General features: G+C 30.4%; 1 protein-coding gene and 1 non-coding gene across 3 annotated transcripts; one reads left to right on the forward strand and one right to left on the reverse strand.

The window, feature by feature from the left end:
* Positions 1–5,972: 5,972 nt before the first annotated feature.
* Positions 5,973–9,359, forward strand: LOC131155253 (uncharacterized). 2 transcript variants are annotated; one of them, XM_058108259.1, is made up of 7 exons: positions 5,973–6,265; positions 6,350–6,446; positions 6,738–6,876; positions 8,026–8,108; positions 8,252–8,386; positions 8,491–8,595; positions 8,887–9,359. In XM_058108259.1, exons 1-7 carry the CDS (start codon positions 6,183–6,185, stop codon positions 9,022–9,024), a joined length of 780 nt encoding a protein of 259 aa, XP_057964242.1. In that variant the 5' UTR covers positions 5,973–6,182; the 3' UTR covers positions 9,025–9,359. The 2 variants fall into 2 exon arrangements, with proteins under 2 accessions (XP_057964242.1, XP_057964241.1); XM_058108258.1 differs by having other exon boundaries at positions 8,491–9,359.
* Positions 9,360–10,733: 1,374 nt separating this feature from the next.
* Positions 10,734–10,807, reverse strand: TRNAN-GUU (transfer RNA asparagine (anticodon GUU)). Its single transcript has one exon. It is a non-coding gene; the product is annotated as a tRNA-Asn (tRNA).
* Between the last annotated feature and the right edge of the window lie 2,060 nt (positions 10,808–12,867).

Consider the following 12,867-nt stretch of genomic DNA (forward strand, 5'->3'; position numbering starts at 1 on the left):
GAAATCGAGAAAGTAACGTGTGCTGCGGAAATCGAGCGAGCGACACGTGTTACAAAATTTGCTGACTCAAGGTTCTGTTCATGTTTTTACATCTTTATTAATGCTTTAACTATAATTAATTACATACTCAAGTCACCACTTGGGTGGGTGGCCTAGTGGTAAAGAACTAGTCATACATCCATGTGATCACTGGTTCGAGTCCCCACTATACCCAAGCGGTCTCATGTGCCTTGCTTCAGGGGTAAGTGAGTTATAGCTGATGATTTCCACCCATGAGGCTTTTTTTTTTTTTTTAACTGCAAGAGTACCCCTTATATATATATATTTCATTATTATTATTATTATTATTAGATCAAATATATGTTGGATATGTTTGACCGATTGATGATTTGACATTGGTTAGTTATTTGAAGAAAATTAGTTAATTTTTTATATTGCTTTCATTAATGGAATTTTTAATATCTAATTTTTTTAATATTGAAAAATTTAAGTTGTATTAACTTTTATAAATTTATACAAAATTAAAGATTCTGTCAAAATTTGTACTCCTAAATCAAACTTGAATACTTGATGGGAATTGAATATGTAATGAAAAAAAATACATATTCATATTTAACTTGCACATGCTAAGAGATTTTTTTTTTTTTTTGAATTTAAATATAATAGGTAACATTTAAATTATATTTAATTCCTTATAAACTAATACAAAATTAAAATTAAAGATTTTGTCAAAATATATATTCCTAAATTAAGCTTGAATGATTTGTTGATAACTGAATATGTAATGCAAAAATACATATTCATATCCAACTGACACATGCAAAAGAATTTTGAGTAAATCCAAATTTCATAATAGACCATTTGTTCATATCTATTTGTATGTGTAGCACATCTAAACTCAGTAGGATCTAATGTGTTAGTTCTTATACTTTTAGTGAAAATAATAACAATGAAAATAAATAAATCTCGGATATTATTATATTATTATATTTATATATATAAATTTTAAATTATTAATGCATATGATAATTAATCATGAATCATCAATATGGGTACGTGTTTCTATAGACATAAATAATTAATTTAATTTAATTAACATGTCTTCAATAATACTACCATTTTTCTTAGAGAATTTAGAATTGTTACCTATCCTTGGGAGCCTTCACGTTAATCTCATTTCCTCCAATATTACTATCTTTAGGATCTATTCTTAAATAATAATTAAATGTTATTTTAAAATCATAAATGTATTATTGACGTATAATAATATAACAAATTAAAAGAAATATTTTAAACTACTCAATCCTACCCAAATCATGTTTTATGTCTAAACTCTAGTAAAATCTATATGTTTGAGTATGCAGAACCTATATCCTATGCTCTGATACCAATTGTAAGGACTCAAACCCGAGTGGGTTCCTGTATATAAATTTTTCAGCGGATGCAAATAAATCTAAATTATTTTTATTATCAGAGTACTAATTAACTTTGTTACAAGTATATGTCTCAATTATTAAAATATAAATTTCTAAAATTATAAAATACATAAACATATTCTAAATTGTATTTTGCTAATTTTTTATTCTACTCTACTCTTTCTATTTCCGCCCATGCACTTGCTACGTCAGATTTCTGGTACACTATTCAAAATGATCTGAAATGTAAAATAATGATTGGGATAAGACGACGCTCAGTAAATAAATAAGATTATTATTAGTGTGTAGCCAAAATGAGTTTTCAAAATATTTTAGTTTCGTAAAATAATATTTAATACTATAACTTTAAAAATGCTTTAAAAAAAATGTAAATTTAAAATTTTCTGTATAAAACTTTTACTATCATTTATAGCAGTAAAATTTTATAATCATATACTATAACTATTAAATTGAACTTTTTAACTTTTAAAACTATAACTATAATATTCAATCATGTATATATATAAATATATATTTTTTTACTAAATCATTATCTAAGCACAAAAATATCCACGTTCTCATAAACATATGTTTTTCCTTCAATTCATCGATAGTTTTGTATACGTAATTAAATATGTATATACATGTACTGTAGAAAAAAAACCACCATTAGGTCTGTTAATCGTAAGTCATGTTTACCCCCATGACTGGGTTGTGCGGTCCAAAAACTGAACTTAGTTGGCTAGCCAGTCAAACTAAATCAACGTATATCATCATTAAGTGAGATTTTCCCTATTACACCCTGATCCGACTCAAGTGTGCACTCAGAAGAAATCTACTACCATATAAAACCACTCTGTAAACAGTGTAGGTGCACTTTGATCAGTTTAAACTTTAAGTTGCGGTACCGAACATTTGTAATTTTGAACTTTTTTTACCATAAGGGGTTTTAAAAATATTTTTACTATATAATTTGTACAATTAAAAATAATATCATTAAATCTCATTTTTACTCATATTTTCGTGAAATACGCAACATAAAAAAATCAACTCATGTAATCTTTAATTATATTTTCATGAAATATGTAACGTATAAATAAACTCATGCCACACAATTTTCGTATTAAAAATATTTTTTTAAATAGAAATTAATGATGTGAAATAGCCGAGGGATTTAGAACATTTTTTAACTCAAAAATAAATGCAAGTATATTAAAGATAAAATTAGTATAATTAAATATGCATTAAAAATAAACTCAAAAGAATTTTATGAAACTAACTAACATAATCTAAATTTACTTATAAATAAACTTGGACATGAATTTTAAATAAAAATTTAATATAATTAAATTTATTTACCTCTTACTTAATCCTGTGCTACGATCACAACGAATATCTTTTAAAAAATGAGATCGGAAAGAGTGAGTAAGTGAGAATTTTAATTATAACAAAAATTCTCTCTCCACCACTAATTCTTTCACTCACTAATCTTTCTCTTTTTTTGAAATTTTTTTTGTGAAAAAATAAATGTTGAGAGCTTCCTATTTATAGGAAAATTTTGGGAAAGAAAATTGAATTTATAAAAGTGTAAGGAGAGGGGTGAAATTATAAAATTTTAAAATAAAGGAATAGGCATGGATTAGGTATGGGATAGGGATGGAGGTCATGTGAGAGTGTTTGTCACCACTCCCATTTAATTAATTCTTAATTAATTATTTATTTTATTTTTTAAAATTTTTTAAATCATTACTATTATTATTATTATTATTATTATTAAGTCATGTTATAGTATTTTTTTTAAAAAAAATTAAATTCAAATTTTGAAAACTCATGTGGGCTCCACATGGTCTTGTGGGCCTCACACAATTTCGAGACCCAAGTGGATCTTACGTAAGTCCAATAGTTCTCACACGATTTTATGAACCCTACATAGTTTCGGGATTCATGTAAACCTCATACGACTTTGGAATTCATGTTTTGTGGGCCCCACACAACTTCGAGACCCAAGTGAGTCTTATGTAATTTCAATATTTCTCATACGATTTTATGAGTCCTACACAGTTTTGAGACTCATTTAGACCCCACACGACTTCGAAACTAGTGTGGGCCCCACAAAGTCTTGTGGGCCTATCATAGGATACCTATATTATTATTATTATTATTATTATTTTATCATGTATTTGTACAAATTATGTCTATCAAAACATTATTTTATACATATGTACTTATTTACGTGTACAAACAGTGTTTATCTTATGAAATTTCATTTTTACCACGTCAACTTCCAAGGGGCGATTGACCCACAATGATTTCCGAACACTCGCTAAGATAAGGTCTTTCTTAGACATCAAACATGGAATTAAAGATCTTATAAAAAAACATTTCTATATTGATATTAACTTAATGACAATTATTATTATTATTATTATTATTATTATTATGTTTTAATCGTATATATATTTTTAGGTCATCATAGTATGAATTTTAAACTTTAGATTTAGATTTGGGTGGATTTAAACAAATTTTAATATGATTTTATATTATGTTTTATTCAAATCCAAGACTTATCCAAGCATACAGTTGATATATTTACAATACTTCTTAAAAAGGTGTTACTTCTCGATGTAATGCTTGGTTGTATAAGATGGGACAAGGCTTTGCTCAAACATGAATAAGAACAAGCATACTTTCAAGCAAAAAAAAAAATCTCTAAGGCAAAGGACACTTACCTATATGAGGTTTGATAAAAGATAATAACCTTTCTTGAGATTTCAAAAATTCCAGAGATCTTCCCTAAGATTTCAAGAATTCTAAAGACCTCTTCTGAGGTCTATCAAAAAAACACAAATTTTTCCTTATATTTTGTAAAAAAAATAAGTCTTTTTGACGAGAGGTCTATGTAATTTTTAAACCTCAGGAAAGGTCAAAGGAATTTTTTAAATCTCAGAGAAGTTCCTATTTTTTTGTCAAATCTCAAGGAAATGAGTGTCTATTGCCTTTTTTTTCTTTCTAAAAACAACCATAATATATGAATTTTTGACTTTTCTTTCACTTTGATACTATGCATACAATTCTACGAGTTTTTTTCCCGATTTATTCTTTTTTTTTTAAAAAAAATATATTAAATAACACCTTTCTTGGAAAAATAATTTTCGGAATAGCCCTGACGTAATCTCGCTACTTCAAATAGCGAGATTTGCCACATGTCATTTCGGGAATTATTTTCCCAAAAAAGATATTATTTAATATATATATTTTTAAAAAAATGATAAATCAGAAAATAAATTATTCTACGTAATAAAACGAGAAAAAAATTCTTTTAATATATTTTTTAAAAAAATAATAAATCGAGAAATAAATTCTTTTATGGTAGCGAGATTTACCACGTGTCATTCTGGAAATTTCATCAGAAGAATTTATTACCCCAACAATCAGTTATGGGTAAAAATGATTGGAATTATTTTTAAAATTTAATAAATATATACTATACAATATAATTTTTCTTCACGAGAATCATAGAACTAATTTTAATTAATATTTATCAAAATTATAGAAAAATATATACAGTGTTACATTTTTGTTTACATATATTGTAAGTAAGTGATTATTTTTCATTTGCAAATAAATTTATAACATATGTACATGTTCATAATATTATTGAAGTTTTTCATACAACATGCAATTTTTATAAATATTATATTATTCATATGAATTTATCAATAGTTGTCAATTATACTGAACAAATAATATAAGATAATATACTAAAATGTGATATTATTGTTTAAACTAATCATTGAACTACATGTAGATGACAATTAATCTTAGTAAAAACAGATAAAAAAGTTACACCAAAATATTATTTATATTATATATTTTAATGGTAATATTTAATGAAATAGTAAATTCCAAATATGATTTTCCTATGCACTTTTCTTTATTAATAATAAGGTTGTATTTATATTCAGTTTCATATTAAAATAATATATTGTTTTAATTTTGTATTGTTATAATTGATCTTAATATTTGAATTATCTTATAATCATTATCTTAATATTTGAATTATCTTATAATCATTATATATTATGAAAGAGCAAATAATGTTTGAATTATCTTGTGCAGAAGAATTTATTACGCAGAAGATTTATTTCTCGATTTATCATTTTTAAAAAAAATATATTAAAAAAATTTATTTTCCGATTTATTACGAAGAAAAATTTATTTCCCGATTTATCTTTTTTAAAAATATATATTAAATAATATTTTTTTGGGAAAATAATTCTCGAAATGACGCGTGACAAATCTCACTACTTCAAGTTACGAGATTACGTCGGGGTTATTTCGGAAATTATTTTTACAAGAAAAGTATTATTTAATATATTTTTTAAAAAATATAAATTGGGAAAAAACTCTACAATTCTACTGTGAACCCTGCTGTTCCACCAATTAGACTGCGAGAATAAGTTGACCTCCCATTGACCTCTCACCAAACACATGCTGACTTAAGTAGGTCAATCTTTGACTTTTATCCTGTGTAGGCTGTAGATGAGCTCTTTCTTCGTTGATCTTGTCAATTGCAAATTGAGGGCTGCTATAGAACTGGGCCGGGCTGAAAATTCATGGGCCTGGCCGTTGGTGCTAGCAATGGTTACATGAATGGGCCCGCATTAGAGGTGCCCATATTTGATATTTACCTTTTCGGATTTTCCCGGGAAAGTTCTGGTTCGGAGGTTTAGGGTTTTGTCCGTGAAGAGCAGCGCCAACACATCGATGGATGAGAGAGAAGTGACAGAACCGCGGAGCAGAGGCGTTGGTCCGCCCACAGCGTTGGCGTACCTCGACCCTCAGTATTGGTAGATTAATTTTCTTCTTTCGTATTCATTCTTTGATTCCTTCATCTTTCCTTTATTGCTTACTTTTTTGTCTGTCTCCTGCAGGAATGAGCGATTCTCTAATGAAGATCATTACGAATGGTTCAAAGACTACTCCCATTTTCGGGATCTCATTCAACACCATGTCAAACCCAATTCTTCTGTAATCTCTCTCTCTCACACACACACACAATTTTGATGGCAGTTTTTTTCCGAACTAGTTTCAGAACTAGGAGTAAGCTTTAAAAGCAAATGCAGATGTCAATCTTGTAACTGGTGTCCTAATTTTAGAGGGTTGATTTTGATTTGCATTAACATCGCCCATGGACAACTTTCCAGAACGTCATTGATAGTAACGTGGAAGCCTGTCAAAATTATCTGCAAAACTCGCATTTCGCGTGCATTTTCTTTTTAAAATTTAGACCTTTGTGATGAATTTCGTGCCATAAGGCAGATACTGGAGCTGGGTTGTGGAAACTCTCAGTTGTGTGAAGGGATGTACAAAGATGGGATCACTGAAATAACATGCATTGATCTGTCAGCTGTTGCTGTGAAGAAGATGCAGAAACGGTTACTAGCCAAGGGATATAAAGGTGTGTAGCTGGAGATTATCAAATCATTGTTTGCTTAGTTACATTCTGTGTACTAGACTCCTTCATCACATGCTCTGCCGATTATGAAGGAATAATTCTACACAATTTTGTGTTCTTTAAGAAAATTTGTTAAACAAGGTTCTTAATCAAATATTTGCTTGACAACCTTGTATCAGCAAACAATGATTTTGATGATATAAGATTCTATTTTGAAGAACTGTCTGCTGGTTTTATTTTTGTATTAACTGTCAATGTCTGTGTTTTGGGGGCGGGGGGGGGGGGGGGGGGGGGAATTATTATTTCAGAACATGAGAATATCATATTTGCCATGGGATTCATTTTCAATGCATAGAAACTAAAAAGTAGTGCCTTCTTTGGCTTTAATACTCTTCCAAGTCTTCATCATTTTGTTGAATCCACCTGCAGCATCTATCTTGATGTATTAGATTATCACTTTACCTTAAAAGCTTAAGCTATTTGGTTCTGGGTCAGCGATGTATATCAGACCTGAACACTCTCGCACACATGCATCACGCGCGCATCCCGACAGCACGTGGAGAGATAAACAAAAAATAAACACCTTACATTATAGGGAAATAAGATAATTCTTAACAAAACAAATAACAAATGCAGGCAAGAAGACTAGAACCCAGGATCTCCTGGCAACCTGCTCTGATACCGTGTTAGGTTTCTACTTTACCTAAAAGCTTAAGCTCTAAAGTTGTGGGCCAATGTATGTCAGACCTTAACAGCTATATCAGACCTTAACAGCATGCAAGGGTAGGGCTTGGCACAGAAAGTAGGGTCCACTTGAAGTTTGTAAGGGTAAGGCTTCACAGGGAGGGTGAGTAGCCCAAAACGGCCCCCCCTCCCAGTACAATATAGTAAATTTAAGCCTGATCATAGCTTCCATATGTTGTTATATGAGAGTTTTTTTGGAGTTTCATATGGAGCTATTATATTTGTAGTCAAGGGTTGAAAACCTTAAGACAATTTCATTGACAATTTAGTGGAGATTTACATAGAAGCTCCATGCATGTAAGCACATTGCCAAACAATGACAAAATTGCTGTGTGGTTTTTTTTTTTTTTTTTCATGTACACGTAATGTTACAGGTATTCACAGCAATTTTTTCTCCTTTATCGTCAGAGATTAGAGTGTTGGAAGCTGACATGCTAGACCTGCCCTTTGGCAATGAATGTTTTGATGTTGTCATTGAGAAAGGAACCATGGTAAACATTCTATTCACGACAATGCTCCCTTTTTGGCACCAGTGTAGCAGTTTCTTGTCTTTACGTGCCACAATTTTCATTCTCTCTCATTTGTTCTTTGGATGTTTAATGAATAAAGAGAGAATGTCTTTGTGGTTTTGAAGGATGTATTGTTTGTGGACAGTGGTGATCCATGGAGCCCACAGCCTGCAACAGTAGCTAAGGTAATGGCAGTGCTTCAAGGTGTCCACAGGGTTTTAAAACCAGACGGCATTTTTATCTCCATTTCTTTCGGCCAGGTAATATGAGCAAAACAATCTGCAACTCTCTTCCTATAATTGCATTATTCTTTTTTATTTATTATGTTTTCCCTCTTGGCTGTAATTTGCATCTCCTCCTGCAGCCACACTTCAGGCGTCCACTATTTGTTGCTCCAGAGTTTACCTGGTCCTTTGAGTGGAGTACTTTTGGTGATGGATTTCACTATTTCTTTTATGTCTTAAAGAAGGTTTGCCAACAGAATGCTACAAACTCTATTGTTCTGTATGTGTTATTGCATAGCACTGCGTTTATATCATTGAATGATGTTTTGAACTTTTACCACTATTCATGGCAATATCTTCATTTTCTACGTGGTCTCATTCTTAAAAAGTAAAAATTCGATTTCTTCCTTGAAATGCTATGGCAGACAACATAGAATGATTCCAATTTTTTGGTCTGCAAAATTGCTCTGCAAGTCACTTGACTGCTTTTGTCATGCAAATGATAATTCTACTTTTCCTTCCTTATTTTTTTTAAGGGAAAGAGATCATCAAATGGTGTAGAATCTTGCAAGAAGTTCGACACACCGTCTATTTGTTTGTTTCAAGATGAATTAGAGAATGAAGATTATCTCTTTCGGACCAACATTGAGGAGATGGAAAGTCAAAAGAGTTAACCCAGGAGGCAGCTTTGTATGCTAAAAGGCATCTCTTTCAAGCGATCGCACAAATTGTCAAAGGCATGCTCCATTCTTCGGGGCCTCCCCAGTCTCCACAATGGGAAAGATTGTGTGCCAAATCTTTCTTCTGGGTTGCCCAACTGCTGGCTGTAGCCTCCCCAATCCCCTCTGCTCATCTTTTGCACAAGACTTTGGTCTTGTAGTTTTGATTTTGTTAAACCTCAATCTGAAGTTCAAATTTACCATTATGTTCAAATTCACCATTATGTAAGTCTTCAAAATTGTTCAATGCTAAGAAGATGCTGCAGTGGGGTTGAGACCTCACTTAATGATGGGCCAGATTAGTGAATCTTGTAGCTGTTTTGGTGTACCCTGCTGGTGTGGACTATAGAATTAAAGCACGAACCACATGAGAGCTCTCTGAAATGCTTCTGAAGCAAAAGGCTTTGGAAGGGAAAAATCTGGAAATATTTAGGCCTAGGAAGGTATGCAGTCCAGTATAAAAATGGAAACGGGTTAGACCCTTCACATGGAAATTAACTGGTAGAGTGGAGCCATGGTGTGAGAACAGTTGTTAAAGTCGAAATTCCCATTTTGAAATTCTCGAATCGAATCAAACATATATTTAAATGAACAGTATGTCATGTAAAGTTCATTGGGGTTTTTTTTTTTTTTTTGGAAGTAGTTAATTTACAGTGAAATCTTCCCAAAAATATGGGTAAAATATATTAATTCTTCCTAAAGTTTGGTAAAAAAAATAAGAATCATTTTTGAAGTTTTGAAAATCCTAAATATTGTGTAGGAGCATAGGTTTTGGATTTTGAATTTGGATTTGGGTGAATATGAATAAATTATTGGATAAAAGACACTTCCTTTTTATAAGATTTGTAAAAAAGACAAAAATCAATTTGTAAAAAAGACAAATTTTACCTGAACTATTAAAAATTCCACCGACCTCCCTTGAAGTTTAAGAATTTCAATGACCTCTATGAGGTTTAGCAAAAAAAACACAAACCTAGGGGAGGTTTGTATTTTTTTGCCAAATTTTAGAAAAAGTCCCTAAAATTCTTGAAACCTCAGGGGTGGTCCCTGTCTTTTTGACAAACCTTAAGGGAGGTTAGTGTCTTTTATCCTAAATTTTATTTTAATTTTGTATCATATTTAAATACACACAAATTCAAATCCAAGACTTCTTCCAAACATAAAGAAATAGATTTTTTGAGATTTCAAAATTTTTACAAAAATTTTTTTTTAAAAATTTTGTTAGAAAGATACAAACATCTTTTAAGGATTGTAAGTGCTCAAAAATAAAATATAAATAGAAATTTATGAAGTTTTTGAAATCTCAAGGAATGAATGCAAGACACTGATCTTCCATGAGATTTGGTAAAAACACAAAGATCTTTCCTAAGATTTTAGAAATCCTACAAATATCTTCTCAAATTTCAAGAACTTTGGAAACCTCTCTTTCCCTTGTATATTGCTAAAAAATAAGTCTTTTGAGAGGAAAATTGCATCTCTTTAGAGAACCTGGGAGAGGTCAAAATTCTTAGAATTTCTAAAGAGATCAATAAAATTTTTAAAACATGAAGGTCCTTATCTTTTTTTCACAAATCTCAGATATGTGGATGTGAATTAAGAAAATTTAGCTCTCAGATTTGACAAGCTCAGGATGAGAATGGAAGGAAAAAGATCCGGCGAAAAGACGCTGGAGGAAGGGCTTGAACCTTCGACCTTGTGGTTAACAGCCACACGCTCTAACCAACTGAGCTACTCCAGCATTCAAGTCAGGTCACTCATATATTTGGTGAACCCTTTTCCGGACCAGCCAGAGGAAAAAAAAAAAGCCGGAAATGTGGGCCGCAAGCAATGTTTCAAAGGAAAAGAAAAGTCTCTTTTCGAAAAGAGCTTATTTTTATTACTATTATTTCATTTCTTCTCGGCCCTCATTGAAACTTTCTCAATCAAAAAGCTATCTCTCTCTAAAGGCATATTTGCAGGAATATTTTTTCCATCTTCTTTTTGCTTTGTAGTTTTGTTCTCTTCTCCCCCTCCTATTAAATTTTTATTTACTAATTTACATACAATTCATTTCAACTTTTAAGATAAAAAAAAAAAAAGGAAAAATTTTAGTAAACCTTTTTGGGATTTGACTAAAAAAAAGTACTCTATAGTTTTATTATGACCACTAGATTCTTGTGTTTTCTAAAATTATGCAAAATTATTTTTTGGCTAACAAAACAACTTAAAAGAACCGAAATATCCAAATAAAATAATTAACCAAATTAAAATATTAATAAATTGAATTAATATTTATACAAATTTTAAGACTTAATGGCCCCTACTCATTGGGAGCGCATCCCTATAATAATAGTACTAATGGTCTTTTAATTACTTAATTGTCCACCATTCAATCAACAAGTACTTCCTTACTGCCTCATCCTTTGGGAATTGACCTTCCTCATTGACTTGACAATATCATCACCACAAACTCCTAAGTCATAGGGAAATATGCAAAGCATTAAGTTGACTAGCTTGTCAACTTCGCATTTATTAATCAAATTAAATTAATACCTTTATTTTTATTAACTTGTGTTGTAAATATTTTTTATCTTTCTAGTACGATTTTTCAATAAAAAATAATAAAATTAAAATTTTACATAATTTAAAAAATACAAGGGGATTTAATACGATTTTATGATACCTCTCATTTAAATCCAATGGAAATCCAAGTTCAATGTCTCTCCAAATAGGAAAAACAAAATTCTTTCATATTTTTATTCCATTTTCCTAATATTTTTTATGTGCTAAATAGACCTGTATGCTCTAAAAATCTCGATTCCGTTTTGAATTATCCAAACACAAGAATAAGGTGAACCAGTAATCCCATGTGTTTAATAATAAAAATAACTGTTGCGACGTTCCCGCGGAGCGAAATGGTTGCCCCGGGGTGAGCGAACTGAAAAAGGTGATTTTGATTTTCGTGAAAATGTAGTCTGGTGGAGTTGTCACTAACCTTTTGGAGTGTGGTCAGAATACTTGATTACTACTCAATTAAGGGTAGAATCGGTCTGCGTTACCAAAGTCGGGTTCGAGAGTTTGGTTGTGTGAGGGGAAGGTACCAGCACCCATTACGCACCCGTTCTTCAAACGGTACCTAATTAATCGAAAATTATCCCACAAATTAAATTTAATAAGACTTTGAAATTACTCCCTTTTAAAAATTATAAAGAAGTGCACAATATAAATACTATATAAGTATTCCCTCAGAACCGAGGCATACTGTATTCCAAAGAGTTCATGCCTCCCTTTAAAGTCATTAGGATGGAAAATCGAGAAAATACGGTACAAAATAAACTCCCGGCACTTTGAAATTTTGTAGGGTTTTTCTAAGTATGAAAATAATATTTCATGAGGTTTTCAGACTTGTTCAAGATTAAGAGATTGCAAAATGACTTTCTATACCTCAAAAAAAAATTCTAATTTTCCTAAATATTTTTTGTGATTCTTCTAAGTACAAGAATATTTTTCTCGAATTTTAAAATAACACAAAGACAATTAAAGAAAATAGTGAAGGTGAATTCTAAAAAAAAAAAATTACTAAATTTTTTTTTGAAATTCTGTGATTTTCCGAAAAAAAAAATTATGATTTTTTCGAGTGCAAAATCAATTTTCTAACCTCAAAATGTGTTTTTAGAATTTTTTGTATTTTTTTAATTTTTATGATTTTTCCAAGCACAAAAATAATTTTTCTAGCCTCAAAATACTTTCCATAATTTTCTTTAATTTTTCTGGTTTATATGATTTTTTTTTGAATTTTTGGTGAATTATTAAATATTT

This window comes from Malania oleifera, chromosome 5, assembly GCF_029873635.1.
Source record: "Malania oleifera isolate guangnan ecotype guangnan chromosome 5, ASM2987363v1, whole genome shotgun sequence".
In the NCBI taxonomy this organism is placed as follows: Eukaryota; Viridiplantae; Streptophyta; class Magnoliopsida; order Santalales; family Ximeniaceae; genus Malania; species Malania oleifera.

Bases quoted from the DNA above. Each gene is read 5' to 3' on its own strand.
- LOC131155253 (XM_058108258.1), top strand. From the start codon at position 6,183: ATGGATGAGAGAGAAGTGACAGAACCGCGGAGCAGAGGCGTTGGTCCG. The intron at 8,109-8,251 runs GTAAACATTCTA...GTGGTTTTGAAG, and splicing joins TCATTGAGAAAGGAACCATG to GATGTATTGTTTGTGGACAG. The intron at 8,387-8,490 runs GTAATATGAGCA...CTCCTCCTGCAG, and splicing joins TCTCCATTTCTTTCGGCCAG to CCACACTTCAGGCGTCCACT.